Here is a 17,725-nt window from a genome sequence, read left to right as displayed (position 1 = left end):
ATCTGGACTGCAGCCAGGCCAGTCAACCTGTCCTCCAACTGAAACGTACATATAGGTCATTTTTTCCAACCCCTGAAACGTAACTATGGGTCTTTTCTTTTCCAACCCCTGAATATGACGTAAAGGTATGTTTTTACTAGTATTTTTCAACTCGAATACGCACAGGTGTTACTGAGGTTAGGGTTAGGGCAAAAAAGACAGGGTTAGGCAGTAAAAATTACGTATAAATTACGAAAACGTAAACATAGGTCGTAATTCCTGCATACGACCTATATGTACGTTTCATTGGAGGACAGTCTCGACCAGTCAAGCACACGCACGCCATGTTTATAAAGCAACGCTGTTGTAACTCGTGCAGAGTGAGGCCTGGCATTGTCCTGCTGAAATCAACATGAAGTTCCTGAGGAAAAAACACCATTTTGACAATTCTTATATAAGCCCCTGCATCAATGGTACCTTCACATACTGTATTATGCAGATCACCCATGCTATCCCCATAAAATCACACATGCTGGTTTTTGTACCTTGGTTTTCTTTTGCACACAGAGTCCAATTCCAGTTTTTCCTTAAAAACAAGCTAAAACTTGGACTCGTCCTGACTACAGAACATGTTTCCACTGTCTTTTAGTCCATCTCGGATGAGTTCCGACCCCAAAAAAAACTCATCGATGTTTCTATGCAAAATTCATATATGGCTTCCGCTTTGCATAATACAGTTTCCGAGGGCTTGATGTTCACGCACACTCGGCATGAGTTTCTGTCCTTGGCCTTCACGCAATAATTCGATTCTCCCTGACTCACTGAATAATTTCACAACATATATATACTGTAGATCAGTGGTCACCAACGTGGTGCTCGCGGGCTCATTTCACTTCACCTCACTTGTATGTATCCATATGATCACTGAGTAAAATGTCCTTGATATTGTTTATAAAAACTGTGATAATCATTAGGAGTAAGCACTGGAATTAATGTGTATGCAATTGAATGCATAATATTTATCATTTAAATGGTAAACTGCATAAAATGTTAATATGGTAGCCCTCCATATTATTCTCTAACATTCAGGTAGCTCTCGGTCTCAAAAAGGTTGGTGACCCCTGCTGTAGATGGTGAAAGACCAAAAATAATTTGCACTCTTGCCCTGAGAAACACCGTTAACCTGCTTGTTGAGGCCTCCAAAAGAGGGTTACTCATTTAACCTTTTCAGTCTGGCTTTCTCTGTTGTCCTGTTTCTATTTGAAAAATACTATTAGGTTTGGCAATAAAACACTAAAAGGTTTCGAGTGATTTATCATCACCTGACTGTCCTGGAAATGGGATGTATCTATTCTTATGGTGCTGAATGCAGTTGTTCTTTATTAAATCATATTCATTGTGCTGTAAAGGTTTCTTATAAAAAAAATTATACAGGTAATAAAGGGTGTGGAAGGCTTCAAGTGAAAACCAGTAAGGTGTAGAATGTTCTATTTTCCTAAACAAAGCACCCTCTGATTTAAGTAAAAATGTGAGTTGCACATACACAGTAGCGTATGATATTCATGTAATCCGAAATCAAACAAAGTCTTTAAATTTTATACATCCCTCATTTACAGGCTGTTTCGTTAGGTTTTGTTTTTGTGTGTGTATGTGTGTGCGGGCGTGTGTGTGTGTGTGTGTGTGTTTGCTCTGCAGAAAGACATGGCTTACTGCACGGCCTGTTCCAAGAATGAATTCCTGGAGGCTTACAAGAGCTGTTGAATGAGATGGAGGGCTCAGGGCAGGAATGATGGGTGGGAGGGAGGTAGTGGGGGAGGCAGGGTGAGGGAGGGAGGGAGGCTGTTGTACACTATAGGAGGGATGTCAGGCTCTCACTTACAGGCCTGATTAAATAACAGGATGCTTTATGAAAACAAGGACATTATCTGCCTCTCAAAAGGCCGGGAAGGGCCCTCTAATTGGCTTCCCCCAAGTCTATGTGTCGGTGCCCGTTGGTGAGCAAAGAAAAAAAACCTTTTCCAGCCACAGAGCGACTGAGTCAGAGCACTTTCTCTCCCTCCTCCAGTTAGACTCTCATCAGCACTATAGGAATGTATCAACATACTGATTCCAAGCCTTCAAAAACATGTTGTCCCCCCCCCCCCCGGACGAGTATTCCTCCCTGAACGTAATGCTACCTGAGTGCAGTACAAACAAGAAAGAGATAGTGATATCGGACAGTTTCTCATAACTTGAGGTGTTTTGATGTTCGGAGAAGTGTGAAGAAAAGCTTTGGGGGAGGGGTTTGGTTTGTTTGTGTTCACTGCCAGATCAGAAGAGTCCGCACATCCCTCTTTACATTTATCTCCCCGCCATCAAATCCAGGTGGTTTACTTAATTATACTTAGGAAAGTATAGTGCTGCCATAAATAACATGTATCATGATTCGTGCCACCGTTGTTAACCCGTAGAACTATTTCATGTGTTTACACAGCTTTAGTTGTTTATATTGATGTTTCAGTGTCGGTGATGCACTGTTGAGCTGAGTATACTCTGACACATTCCTGTCTGGAGAGCAGTTTGGAGGAGCCAGGTCTGTGGTTGTGGGAAGTCCTCACTCGCAGTTCCAAAGTCGTCCATTCAAAACAGACCTGTGTCACATTTCATACCAAAATCCATCTGTTTGATCATCAGACAGACGAAGGCGGCGTTGTTTTCTTTGCCATTTGACTGTTTGTTCGCAGGATTAGAAAAAGACTTCCAAACCAGTGACCATGAAATCTTATGGAGACATGTGGAGAGACCATTTTAAAGCAGATCCAGATAAACTAGAGACTGATTATGAAATGGACATAGCCTCCCAGTCTGGATTGCAAAGCCAATGTGTCACAGTGTCTGAAATCTGTATTATCTTAAATTACTATCAGGTGTGCACTCCACTGGTTTCTCAAAACCTCTCACTTGATTTATAACGCCATTTACCATATTCAATCACTTTTTTATCATCAATATCGATCATCGATGATAAAGCAAAGCAGAGACACTGTGACTTCTTGTGTCACCCAATAGGTGCATGGTTGAAGGTGGCGGTAAGTGGACGAGCTCTCCTGCTTTTTATAGCCTGGATAGCGAAGTGTTTGACAAGAAAATCAACCAAAACCAAAAGAGAACAACACGCCTGATTTGTGTTTGTTTTTGAGCGGTTAACTTGTATTTCTTGTAACTATTCGTAGATATCTACCTTCTTTCATCCATTAAGAAAGCAAATAGGCACATATCCCCATATTGTTGATCTGCTCCTTTATGAGGTAGCACCGCCGACACCAGCTGCCTGTAAAAATCTTTTTGTTCATTTTCTCTCTTGACATGTTTACTAGCTGCTGACACTGTGGGTGCCTTGGCCACTGGGCGCGTCAGGTTTACAGTGATATGTAAGGTCACGTGTCGGCGTGTGTGATCGAGGGCCTCTCAGCTCCATCATCACGACCGTCACTGGCGGCCACATCAGTCTCATCTGCCCCCCCGGGCTGCAGACACTCGCTGGCCGGCTCTTTGATGTTTTGGAGGATGTGTTTAGCAAACGATAGCATATCAGATGGCGCTCGTCTTTCTCTGTCAGCTTGCGGTTTGAATTTAAAAATGTGTGTCACAGTGTGGCCAACGCCTGCTAATGAGAACGGGTGAGAGACTCAAGGGAAGTGAACTTCAAAATGACCTCTTTCACCTCCAGACAGGCAAATCAGGTTCATAGCTTTTTCCAGTATGACTCCCTCCTCTGCCTAAGAAAGGTGGCCAAGTGTGTGTGTGTGTGTGTGTGCATTTGTGCATGTGTGTATGCGTTTGTGTACGCTAGAATGAATGGGAGATATGGAGGCGGAGAATGTGATTCAGGCCCACCCCCTCGGGCTCAATACTTTTCCTGATAGTGTAGAATCTGCTCACCTGCCCCGGCTTGTTTGCCCCCCCCCCCCCCCCCCCCCTTCCCCGCCCCTGCAGCGGCCCCACATCAAAGTACTCCTGTGAGTAATGGATACCCTGCAGGGCCACACCCTTCCCTCCTCCAACCAACCTAACCTAGCGAGCGCCCGGCAATCACACCGCACACACACATACAGCAATAATTCTTCACACACAATTAGACTTAAATACCCAGCTTCAGAGGTAGGGCAGCAACACCTAGAGCTACTCTACCTCTGTTTTTAATACTTTTTACTTCCTTTTTCCAGGGACAAGTAAAACACAAACCATCAAGACAAACAAACAAACAAAAAAATACAAAGGGTTCCTCTCTTAGTAATATTGTGATTACGTCTTGTCCAGTGACTTTAATTGTCCTGTTTAGTTGGTAGTGTCCTCTTTTCTTTAGATAAAGGAAGTCCATTTCTCCCATTTCCTGTGAAACCTTGTTCCTTTAGACCTCAGGCAGACCTGGGGACTCTTTGTTCTTTGTAATTTGTAACAAATACCTGTTTTCCTTTACAACTGTACCATCTTTCAAAACACAAAAACATTGGACCATCGCATTATTAGGAATCTTGTATCCCAAAATCTTTCCTATAGTAAGACATTATGTTGTCCCAGAAAGTTTGGACAAAGCAATCTTCTGGACAAGGCATGTCCAATAGATTATGGGAATGGTCTGCTCTCAAGTCTCCGCACCGTATCCAGCATTGTTCCTGTAATTTGAACAATTAATTTTAATTTTAATAAGTGGTGTAATGAAGAAACGGATCACATTTTTTCCAACCAAATACTCTCCACTTCTTTTTGTGTTTTATATTTTAACAACAAATGTTCTTGGATAGGAACGAAATATAGTCACTTGGAGAATTCAAACTTGCCTGACTCATTTAAAGCATCAGTCAACAGGACCTCAAGAGCAATAGGTGATTATTGAGTCTCATCTTCAGGTTATCCGACTTTCTGTTTTTAAAGGTTGCTTTGCAGCGTAGGCAGGTTTCATCGATGCTGGAATTGCAACCAAGTCACATGTCACTGTCTCTCCCCTCAGTCACTGTATTTACATTATGATGAAAGGTTGTTATGGAATTGAACACTAAAGATATCTTGCCTACCTCAGTGTTAATGTTGCTGAGTATATTCTTTATAAAACAATCTGAACAATATAGTAACAGGTCATGCCATTTACAAGGTTATATAGAATGAACATTTGTACACACTTGTCTGATATATAAGCCATTCGAGTTTCTGAATTGCCTCTGTACATATTTGGAGTTGTTGACATGTTTATTTTTTAGTGTGGCAAATGCAAGGTGGAGGTTTTTATGGGTCACAGGATCTCAGTTCTTACTTGAGACCTGCCTCAAGTTCATCCAACTCCAATTATTCTCAAGTAACCCCACTCCATGAATGTGACACAGTATCCGAGTGGCCTGAATACTCTTGTAAATACTTGATTTAAATTGACGCTTATGTATCGGCCTTGAAAGAAAATAGTTTTGATACTGTCTTAGAAAATTATCTGTGACTTATCATACACCACACAATACACAGAATATAACATAAATAATAAAGCGTCTCTGTCATAAATCCTCTTTTAATGAGAAATTGTTTTGATTGCGTGCGTTGATTTATTTGAATAGTTGTTCAGAGGCTGCAATTTGTGGTGTTGTCGGACTGTAATGCGTTTTACTCGGAGGTATTTTGTTAACCTTAATTCATAAATGAGACTGACATGTCGGTATTTAGCTCAATGCACCGAAACCACAAGCGTGGTGGCCTTGTTTAAAGGTCTAGTGTGTGAGATGTAGTGACATCTAATGGCAAGACTGCAGATTGCAACAAATGGAGGACTCCTCTGCTCGCCCCATCCCTTGACGACTACATCCTTTCTGGTATGAGCTATCAGTCAGCTGATGAGGTTTCCATAAAGGGTATCCCCCATCTTTAAAGCTCCTATGTTGCACTGACCTCATGTGTTTAATTTTGTATATACATCTGACCAACATTATACATTTTGGACAAGTTTCATCTCTTCCAAATATAGTTATCCATATCTCCCATTCTCACAGACCGGTTCTGATGTTTATGCTCTCATCTTATTGTCATCAACCAAACCCCCGTCTCCCCCCGTCTCCCCCGTCTGCTCCTCATTTAACCGTGCGGTGTTGTTGCAGTGCCTCAGTAATGGTTCCAGTGTGTCAGGCCGGTCAGGAGAAATGACAGAGCAGAGTCTCGGCCTCAGACCTGTAGGCCCAGAGTGCTGCACTCTGTCATTAGACACTTTAATGCAGCAGCACCACAGTGCGCTCGCCTCCTTCATCTCCCGCCTTCCTCCTTGTCCCGCTCTCTTTTTTTTTTATTTACCTCTTTCACTCTCACTCATTATTCCCCAACATATTATTCCACGCTATAATTTACTCTGAATGATAGTCGTGCTGGGAAAATAGACCAACCGGGTCCCCGCAAGTACTACAAAGTTATACCTTGTTAAATAAAGTCCAGCACCATGTTGTAGGAGGGTTAAAGGTTTTTCAGAGTCCAAGTGTGGCAGTATGTAATTAACTGCACTGAAGATATTCAAAATAAAAGCAACCATGTCTTACTCATTTGTCTAAATCAAGATTGAAATGTTTTAACTTGGCGGTTGCTGGTTGCATCGCTAAAAGTCTCAAATCCCGTAACACAGTCATTATTTGAATAAACAGAAAGTTGTTTATAGGAATGGGACTGTCATAGTTCAGGCATGTTTTCCTCATGTGTTCTGTCTGTTTACAAACTGGAGGCCACTTCTGGAATGAGTGAAATTATTTTTTTGATTTGAAAAAGGTTGTCAATAATTGGAGTTTTGTTTTTTTTTGCCACTGGTGTAGGTTAACATTTGGAGAAGAAAAAAAACACTCACTGACCTTTTTACTGCTTAAAGGTTCATTGTTAGGGTTGTGCATCTCTCCCTAGAGGCGGCTTCATTTCTGACTAACTGGTGGACAATAACTCCAGGTATTTAGCCTCCGTAGGCTGCATACCTGTCTAGAGAGTTATTATGTTCAACAATGCAGGTTGTCCCCGACCCACTTTCAGGTTGTTGGTTTCAACTTAGTCAAATGTGAATGAGCCAGAGAGAGAGAGAGAGAGAGAGGGAGTGGTGATGCTGAGTATGTGTGAAGCAAGAGAAGTAAATGTTAGCAGACACTAATGTGTAAGTAATGTTCTCTCTCAGTGGGAAGAAATAATAAAAGCCCAGACTTCCCCACATCAAGCCAATAGTGTCTGTCTGTTCATCATCTGCCAGTAAAAAGTAAGGATGCAGCTACGTCCCTGGTCCTGGAGAAACAACCTCCCCCTGTAGGTCCTATTTTTTCTAGGCTACTCTAGAAAAAAGATGGCAAGGCCCTATTTTCCATCATTTCCCACATAGGGACAAAAAGAGTGTTTAATTAACCTAATCTGCATGTTTCTGGACTGTGGGAGGGAACTGGGGAACCTGGAGAAAACCGGGATCTGAACCATTGACCTTCTTACTGTGAGCCAACAATGTTAGCCACTGGACCACTGTGTGACCCCCACCTTAAGTACATATGAAAGGCTAATTCTGAAGGCTACAAAAACCATACAAACAATTTTTAATCATTGAACGCTCATAAAAACATACTCATGGGCAGGGTATTCAATTTCTGCCTATAATCCTGTTACACACTGGACCTTTAAACAGAAGCTAATGTCAAAAGTCAAAGGTTACGAAGCTACTGGGTGACTTTATTCTGTAATCATAGATGTTAAACTAGTGTAACAGATGTTTCCCCATGGCAAGACTCTATGTGTGTGTGTGTGTGTAATATTATCATTATTGCCCTGTTCTTTTTCTCTCCGTTACGTTGGAACATGGCTGCACATGAAGGCAGCTGGCTGTGCCATCCGCACCACATTAAACTCATGACAAACACTGAGGCATTAACCAGAAAAGCGATTCTGTCAGGCGATGGAAAAAAAAGCTTGGCCCATCCCTCATGAGAAATAAAGACATCACGGCAGCATAGTTTTTTCATTTTTCTTCTTTCTTTTTTTTTTTTTTTTTTCTTTTTTTTTACCAAGTTGGAAACACTCTGTGATGCCAGGCCTGGCTCACACACCACACTTCACCACGGATGTAAACAAACAGCGCTGGCTGGTTCTAAGCAGGCCACCCACTGCTGGAGAGGGCAAAATGAGTGGCAGGAATCGCATACAGATATGCTCGATTTGTGTTTGATCTTCATAAATGTTAAGGTTTACAGCGATATGGGATATTATTGGTGGGAATTAGTGCAGAATATAATATATACAAATAGTAGGTCCCGAGATTGTTTTGTTAGGAAAGAAAGACGTTCATATTGGATTGGTATGAAGTACATGTAATTACTGTAACCCTTTAGATAAAGCACAAACACTGATCAGATGAAAGTTTCACAGTACTAATTGCTACTGACACATAGGTAAAAGATGTGAAAAATTAATAAGAAATAAAGTAAGTTGCCTGGCAATCTGGTTTTATGTGTCATGGTACACTATAACCTGAGCAACAATGTCATATTTTGTAGGAACTTAAAAGAGAACTGTTCTTGATTATTTTTAAGAATCGGTTACATTTTGTGTAAATGTTATGATAAAGTTATATGAGGAAGTCAGGTTTCTGTGTGTGACGATGCAGTAAATGACTGTGTCTCCACTGTTCTGACACAAATGAATGCAGGGTTTCAGATTTGACTCGTGTTGACTTTCCGAGATTTTTTGAGACTTCATAGTAGGACTAGAGAAGTTGTGAATAATAAAATGAATCACAGCTGGATTATATTTAGCCGCTTCAGTTGCAGGTATCGTGCATGCCAGCTCACTGTCATGGTTTAATGTGAATCAAACGGAGCCACCACCAATGTTATTCATAACATGTGTTTTTCCTACTGTAACAAGTTGTAGCGGCTGCTGTTAAAAAAAAACTAAAAAAAAGTCTGTCTGCAACCAGATGATGGTCTTTATTTGTGTGTGTACATGTGTGTACACGTGCATGTGTGTGTGAGACCTCGCGGTGCCTCTCTCTGGCTCTGTGCCCTCAGGTGTGTTTACGTTTGTGTCAGCAGCTACACGTGAACCTGCTGCTACTGCTCCCCGTGTGAAATAATCCCACTCCGTCTCCTACGTACACACACAGCAGAACCATCAACCCCGGGGACCTCCTTCAAAAGCGCCGTCAAAGTTCAAAGTAGAAGCTCGCCGTCGTGCTGTGAGCAGAGTTTGTTAGTTTGACCCCGATGATGTCTCCACTGTATAACCCTGCAAACCACAGTCATTTCCTATGCGGCAATTGTTTTTCCCTCATAGGCTAAATATTGTCTAATAGCACGCGTTGTACCTCACGAGGATGGGTGTTTACCAACCCGCAGCCATGTCTGTTCCACTTCCGACTATAACAAACCTGGAGATGTTGAAACGCTTTGGCTGGCAATCGCGTCGGTGTCAGACCTGCACTTGCATTAAAGTTTAAATATATCACCTATTAATCATGTAATAAGATCTCGAAGGCCTCTTTCGGGACTCAGTGGAGGCGTATGTCCTGCCGACCGCACTCTGGTGCCACTACTACTAATACTGTGATATAATAAGACCACAGCAGCAGTCTTTGGAGAAATATAGTATGAGATAATAATGAATGCACTGTTGTTGTTAGTTTGACCTATACTGTAGGAGGCTATTGGAAACCTATGTGTGTGCGAGAGAGAGAGAGAGAGAGAGACCACAAAAGTGGGCTTTCCTGTATATATTACCACGATTACAGGATGCAAGGGCACATAACCGTGCAGAGAACTTTTGAACCCCAGGTAAAGCAAAATCCCACATGTCAAATATCCATCTTTTTTTTCTTCTTCTTCTTCGTCTATGTGACCACACCCCATTTGGGCCCACGCTTGTACTACAATTAGCCTTCTTCTGATGAAACAGAGTAAAAAAAAAAAAGAAAGAAAGAAAGAAAAAAGCCCACTGCACAAGAGCTAACATCAGAGAGGGTATGTTAAGTTCTCATTTGACCTCTCCCTGACCGCTGATACTGTGGCCTTTTGAATTCCAGCTGTGGTCGTGTGGGACAGTGTTGCAAACTTACAGACACACACACACACATACAGTATATGCTGTGTGCTCACATTTGCAGATGGTGATTCACTGTGCACAGTGCATTGAGGGAATAAATTAAGTGGGGGGTGAGCTTGTGACTTTTTATGTTTACAAAGGAAACGCCTGTTTCGTCCTCGTCATGCGTCGACTTTCCCCTTTTGAAGTGTTAAAAAGTGATCCCAGGTCAGCGCCGCCGCTCCACAACAGTGTGTTTCCCATTAAGTTGATTAATGGAGCAGCTGAGTGATGCTTTTACCTGAATTCCTTTGGTGCGTATGTGTCTGACTGCATGCACACGTCCCTCTCGTGGGCCGTGAGAAGTAGGCCCTGGAATCACTGTTTAGTGTTCAGTTTGACCCGGGTGATTAGGTGTTTAAACTTGTGTCTCCTACTTATTTGGCGTTGGCAGATGCCAGACGCTTGAGAGCATGTGATGAGACGCCGATGAAAAGGCCGATGTTTGTTTTCGCACTGTCCTCTGGTGATGCTGCCGAAAGCATTTCTGGGCTTTGAGAGCAGGCTGGTAAGACAAACAACAGCCAGCGCCAACACAGAAATAACCAAACAGAGTAGCAGTGGCAGAACACACACACTCACACAAAAGATCCAAAGCACACATGGAGCTTCACTGCAGCCTCAAACAATACGTCTCTATACCCTACACTTGTGGGCATCGAAAAAAAAAGATAAGTTAAAAGCTAACAGAAAGGATGAGGCACACTCTGAAACGGAAGGCATCAGTTAGCCAGTTAGTGAGTTGTGACTTTAATTTAGTCTTCAATAGGGAATCTGATGCAGCTGGAATGGAGAATTGTGGTGGAGCACCACACGTTGTTGCAGTTGAGAAAGCAGTTAATGTATGCATCAAAGTTACTTCACACAAAAAATATAGTTTTTTTACTAATTTCCAGAGATAAATCATCAGACATCATGTGATCATCAGACAGTGGATCTGAGATACGTCTCATTCCCAAAACAACAGAGGAAGTTAGGATTGAAAAAAGTAAATCGAATTGACAAAAAAATAAATAAAAAAATAGAAAAAAGAAAAAGTAAAGAAAAGCACCACACTGCTCTTTATTGTGTTTCTGTCAATTATAACAAAAAACATTAAAACAAACTTAATCCAACTCTGTAATAGAATGTGAATTAAACAAACACAGCAGCCTCTTAATATATTTTTGTTTATTCTGTACTTGATCAAGTGGAAAAAAATGGGTGAAACAGCCCTTTAAGAGTCCTTTTCCGTCACTTATAGAACGCTTCATCATGGAAATGCTAGACCAACGTTAACCTTGGTCTTATCTCTCCCCTTGTCTAAAGGCTTTTTATCCAAAGAATAAACTCTCTGAGCGAGTAAATCCAAATAGTCGCCTTCAGTTGAACACTCTTTTTTTTGTCGTTCGCCGTGTTCAAATGAAACTTGTGAACTTGTAATCCCGACATTCACCTCAAATACAGGACACCGTGGACTCTGAGCTTTTGGAAAACATCAGAGTTAACGGGGGTCATGAATATGACAGCGGAGTGTTTGAATGTGTTTCAGGTGTACACACACACACACACACACACATACACATCCCTATTTGAAAGCAGCATATTGACTGTACATACAGAGTCCAGGATGTCCTGTGGTACTTGAATGCAACTGCAGGTCCAGCGAACAGAATGGAGACCTTGATAACAACCAAGACATTAGTACTCCACTTTGTTAATATTTGTTTCCTGATATGTATTTTGGACCTTGGCTACAGTATGTCTGAGGTGCACTGTTTACCATGTATTTTTACATTTTGAAACTTCTGTTTTTAGTAGAGATCCACAAGAGGTCACGTTCACAGTTTGTAACTGCTAAGGAAGGAAACAACTAATTCGAGCTTTGACTAGTAAAACATTAAACCTATTAAAATTAAAACTATTAAAGGCAATAAAGTGAACTCCTAGACATTTATTCTGATGTAGCATAAATATAAGCTAAAGCTGGTTTATCTGTTTGGTGGGATGTGAAAGTCATTGATCTGGAATGACTGGTAGCTCATGTTAGCATAGGTTTCATAGATATGTATTGATAAATTACTGAAATTATGGATTTAAGGGCTGCAACTAATGATTATTGTCACAATCGAGTAAGCTGTTGATTATTTTCCCGATTAATTGAGTACTTGTTTTGTCTACAAACCAAAAATGATTCATTTTCTTATGATTTCTTCGTTATCTGGAGCAAAGAAAATAGTGACATTTAGGAAGCTGAAAAATCTGACAGCTTGTTTTAATTGTTGAAAAAAAACACTCAAACCGATTAATCAATTATCAAAATAGTTGACAATTAATTTAGTAATCGTTAATAATAGGAATGGGAATCGGTATTGGTCAGTATCGGTCTGATACTGGTCAAAATCACTGGATCGGATATCAGACAGATAAATATGTAGAATCCGATACAATCCAAAAATCTTATGTATCGCATCAACTTCAACTTCTGTAATAAACAAAAATAAGCAAAAGCATTTTAGCCGAGTCATGTTTGGGGCTGCATATTTGTCACACAGTTGGAGAATTATGTCTCTGAAATTACAAATTTTAGACAAATAAATGGTCTAAAATGACTATCAGACTAATATCGGTACCGGTAGATACTCGAGTTTTTGATATCGGTATCAGATACCCCTAATTAATAATCGCTTTTGTCAATCAAAAATGACACATGACAGCTTAAAAGTGGCGTTCCACATGATTGTTCCACATGATTGTTTGTATGTACTGAAGGAGTTGCTTTTGATGATGGAGAGATGCAGCTAAAGGATGAAGCTTTTTCCTCACTGGCATCGCAAAACACCTGAGCTACAAGCAGGATGGGAATTGGACTTGGCCAGAAATGTGGCTCCCAGTAAATACTGTACTTATGTTGCTTCACATCAGCTTGTTGTGTGAACTGTTAATACTATTGTCTGTAAGATACCAAAAATATGTAATATAACAATAAGTAAAGACTCCGTCCAGGAGTGTCTTTCTGTTTTGTCTAGCATAACTCTACATTTGGGGTTACTTTGTGGGGTTATATAGGCTATGATCCAAGAAAGAGTTTTTTGTTGTTGTTGTTTTTGTTTTTTTTTAAATCAACTGTTATCCTTAAGAGAAAGAAGTTTATTGACATGGTGGAAAACTGAGTTGGTCTTTGCACTCAAAGCAATTTCTCTAGTTACATATTGTCGTTTTAATAAATATTATTTCTGATTGTACACTGTAAAACAGCCGTGTGAGATAATGGCGCAAAGAGACCTTATCTGACCTGCAGAACATTTTTGAATACAAGATGCACTTTATTTGCATGTGTAGGTGTCATACCTAGCATTTCCTTCCTTTCCTGTGCTCTCAGTCAAATAACACTTGTCTGTGTCGTTTACAACCACTCTCTCCATTAGACGGAGGCGGCAGATTTGTGCTGTGACCTCCACTCTGTGTGTCAGGTGGCAAAGTTACAGGACGAGCCGCTGTACTTTGGTCTTTGCTGTGAGACCTGGAGCTCATGTCATGACTGCCACCTAGTGACAGAGCTAAGAAACTGACAGTGGTTTTCATCAGCAGTATGCTGTTCCACTGTGAAATGAATTTGGAGCGGCAACGTTTTTCTTTTCTCTTTTTTCTTTTTTTCCTTCTAATTTCTTTTGTCCAATACACAGATCACATGAGTTAATCACAAGTGTTGTCTCCCTCAGGCTCGCATGGCCCTGGATAAGGGAGCTCAGGCTGTTATCTTTGATGTCAGCGATGATGCCAATGCTGCTGCTGAGGTGGGTGTGCAGCCCAAAACACACAACTATATGTGAATTAGCACTGAGGATATTTTCTACATTTTAACACTCTTTCTCACATTCGCACACACACACACACAGCTGCGGGAAACAGACGCCCTTCCTCGTCCAGTCGTGTTGGTAGAGGCTGAAGATGCTGAGGAGCTGATGGGTTTGGTCAACAAGAATGAGGAGGCCAAAGTTCGCATTGAGATCATGATGGAGCAGTCGAAATGGGTGAGTGTTGAAAGCGCATGCTTCGGTATTATTAATGAGGCAAGCTGAATAGATCATCTTAAATGTGAGGCTCAATGTTTAACCCTTTGACACCAATCTTATCAAGTACACAGACGACACGTTTGCACTTTGCATTACTGCAGTTACGCAACGGTTTGTGCTATCGTTATAAACGGTTTCTGAAAAGCTGCGTCGAAGCCAACATGTGGTTATTACGGTAGTTTCACTTGCTGTTGCTGTTGCAGGAAGCCGGCGAATCAGCGTCTTTGTCACCAGAGAGGAGAGAGTTGGAAAGACGCCTGTACATGTTTTCCATTTTCTTGCCTGTTTTTGGACAGTGAGACAAAGACTCAAACTTTACTTTAAATACTTTAAATAGTTTTATACTGTTCAAATTTCAAATTTGAGACGCATAATCGGGTGTTTGTGTACAACTACTACAGTGTTGTTTTTAATAAACCTAAACAATTGCACTATTTCAACATGCAGTGAATTGTACATAGGAGCACAAATAAAAGGGCAAAAGCAGATACTCACGGGACATTTTCTTGCCCTTTTGTGATTAAAATAAGCAAAATAGTCCAGACGGACATTTTGAGACTTAGGTGTTAAAGGGTTAATGCTGTTTTGGTGTGAATGGACCATCTAGTGTAAAGACAGGGCAGGAGAGACGCATGGATTTATGAGATCAATTCTTCATTTTTTTTAATATTTGTGCTCTCACTCCCCCTCTGCTTCTCATTTGACAGCCACATTACGATGTGGGGATCCTGCTCACCGTCTTTCTAGCTATTTTGACCATCGTCCTCATCTTTGCCTTCCGCTACAAGTGCAAGCCCAACAGGACGTGGGTGAGTAACAGCATGCTGTCGAAATAAAAGGCTTATATCTTTCAATGTTTGTTTTCTAAGTCTCCCTTTGTACGTGCAGGACTCTGTTCATCAGCAGACCGTGCGGGCCATTAGTAGACTGGAGACCAAAACCTACATCTCTCAGGGCTGCTCTGGCTCACAGCGCCACCGCGGGGCCTGGGGGTCAGCCAGCAGCTCCAACTCAACCCCCGTCTGTGCTATTTGCCTTGATGAGTTCCAGGACGGGCAGGTAAGAGCAGCAAGAATGAGTCACATAATATCTGTTGTTAGTTAGATAAAGAAGTGTACGCTGTTAATGTCGCTTATCTTTTGAATTGTCTCTCCGTCTGTCTTTGACAGCATTTGAGGGTCATCTCCTGTGCTCATGAGTTCCATAAGGACTGTGTTGACCCCTGGCTGCTGCAGCACCGCACCTGTCCCCTCTGCATGCACAACATCATGGGTGAGGACAAGCATAGTTACAGTTAAGTTTGTCTTTCACAGTAGCTCTGTCAAACCGTGAACTGCATGGATATTTATGTTCATTTCTTATTGAAATCCTCTCCATGTCCTGATAGTAAAGTTGTCTAAAAGAGGAAAGAAATCTGCTGTCTGGGACCAATTATTTCAGATCCACATGGAATGACTGGCCAGCGTTAGAGGGTGGGATGATTGGTTGCATACTTTGTTATAACATGTGGAGATTATTAATGTGTTATGTTTTCAACAACTCGGAAAGTTTTTTTTTTAAATGAGATGATTCCTTTGAATCTTTTGAACATAGACATCTGGAGCTCTTTTTGAAACCCTCCTTTGACTCTGACATGGTGCATTAGAAGAGCTTTTGTCAACGTAAACATTTAAGTGGGCTCAAGAGCTCGCGTAAGACTGAAGTCGGTCAATATCGATAAACGACTGGCTCCCAGCACAACAACACAGACACAAATAAAAAAAAAACACAAAAGCGTATGTTGGGCCAAACAGGAAAGTGACCAAAGAGTGAAGATTAGAGTGTTGTTTTCATGACCTGATCAGTGCACACCTTGTATGTGAGTGAAATACTGCGGTGTCCTAGTATAGGGCTGCAGTTCACTTGTCGTGTATGATTCTAATTTCTGTTGTGGTCCACAGGGACAGAGCGACAGTCACAGAGGAACAGGCTCCAGCAGAGTCCAGAGCAGAGCCAAGGCTTCCTGCACCCTCAGCCTTACAACAGCCCACATAACCACCCCTTCCCTCAGCATGCTATCCCCTTCTCTATGAGGCCCCACTATCCTCGTGGACCCTCCGGACCATATCCTTCTCTGGGCCACTACAGCGGCTCTTCCCCCATGGACGCACAAACACTGCGATTCCTCACCAGCAGGCCGCTTGGCTCTGGCTGTGGGTACCGCCTTCCCGCAGAAGGTCCCGCGAGGCCTCACAGGATCGGAGGTAACTGCAGGACGTCCACTCACCACTACACGCCTCGCCGCTCCTGCCACAATTATCGTCCATCCTGCCCGACACAGCGCAGTGCGTCCTGTTCGAGACTGCACCACGCCGCCTCTGTCACGGCACAGACCCGGGGAGCAGCCGCTCACAGCCGGCAGGACGAGGGCAGCTGCTCAGGCGGCAGCTACCACACAGAACGCAGTGGATATTTAGCCGACGGGCCGGCAAGTGACTCCAGCTCGGGGCCCTGCCATGGCTCCTCCAGCGACTCAGTTCTCAACTGTACTGATGTGTCCCTGCAGGGAGTTTATGGCAGCTGGTCCACCTTCCGTAGTTCCCTGAGTAGTGACTACGATCCGTTTGTGTATTATGGGCCAGGTTCTGGACGGGGCCCCCGGAGGAACAGCCTGGAGGCTGGTACTCAGGTCCGGCCTAGGTCTCTGGATTCTGTGGTGAACAAAGCGGGCTGCCCTGAAGAACAGCCACAGACTGTGTTCAGCCACATCCACTACCACCGTCACAGACACCACCACTATGAGGACGGGGAGCACAGTCAGGGACCAAGCAGAGGCTCGGACGAGGAGCAGGGAGCCTCTGCTGCCACTGCTGCTGTGGTTCTGGATAAAGACTCACCTGTGTGCCCCCCTAAACACAGTCCCTGCCAGTGCCCGATACCTGACCCTACAGATCGGCACAGCCCGGGAAAGGCAGAATGCCAGGACCATGACACCAGCAGTCCTTCAGGACCTCCTGTCCTGATGTCCCCGATCCCCTTACAGCTCCAGCCCCACTGCTGTCTTCAGGGACACAGTCACCCTCCCGCTCCTCTGGGGCGAGTGGCTGCCTGTGTGCTCGATGGCCCTTCTGTTCGCTTCCACCAGAGCCTGGATCTGCCGGACGACCGTAGCATCCATATTCACTATGGTCAGGGGCCGGGCTTCTGCTGCTCCCCCCCCGAGCTGCACCCGGCTCTGCTCCCTGTGCCCCTCATTCTGGACTCTGGAGGCATGGAGGAGTGGCCTTGTTGCACCGGGGCCCATGTTGTGTGGCAAAAGCGGGTGCAGCAGGCTCGCTCAGAGCCTCAGCTGCTGGCTCCTGGGACTTCTATGGACAGGCCAGCGTGCAGGTTCCATCAGGGACCTGCTGCTGACTGCAACACAGACATTTGTTTATACTGCCAAACATTACACCAAAATCAGGGTGAGTGCCTCGCTTATTCGTCTTAAAGGTACAGATACCTTTAAGCAGCATTTATTGGTGAAGTTGCATCATACAGCTGAATATCTACTTGTGAACCTAGCATGTAGCCTTCAGTTACCATTGTGGGTTACTGTTAAAAACATGGTGTTC

At 42.9% G+C, this 17,725-nt stretch overlaps 1 protein-coding gene across 3 annotated transcripts in view; it reads left to right on the top strand.

The window, feature by feature from the left end:
* Window positions 1–17,725, top strand: part of LOC131458921 (E3 ubiquitin-protein ligase RNF43) — an 86,670-nt gene that overhangs the window by 67,645 nt on the left and 1,300 nt on the right. For 2 of the 3 annotated variants that reach the window (XM_058628278.1, XM_058628277.1), the window contains 6 exons: window positions 13,779–13,853; window positions 13,956–14,090; window positions 14,840–14,941; window positions 15,021–15,191; window positions 15,302–15,425; window positions 16,073–17,575. In XM_058628278.1, coding sequence (XP_058484261.1) covers window positions 13,779–13,853; window positions 13,956–14,090; window positions 14,840–14,941; window positions 15,021–15,191; window positions 15,302–15,425; window positions 16,073–17,575 — 2,110 coding nt within the window. The remainder of the gene's footprint in view (window positions 1–13,778; window positions 13,854–13,955; window positions 14,091–14,839; window positions 14,942–15,020; window positions 15,192–15,301; window positions 15,426–16,072; window positions 17,576–17,725) is intronic. The other variant, XM_058628279.1, reaches the window with a different exon arrangement.

The sequence above is a fragment of the Solea solea genome, chromosome 4 (genome assembly GCF_958295425.1).
Source record: "Solea solea chromosome 4, fSolSol10.1, whole genome shotgun sequence".
Taxonomy (NCBI): domain Eukaryota; kingdom Metazoa; phylum Chordata; class Actinopteri; order Pleuronectiformes; family Soleidae; genus Solea; species Solea solea.
The sequence above is the reverse complement of the archived record's forward strand: the minus strand, read 5'-3'. Positions and strand labels throughout refer to the sequence as shown.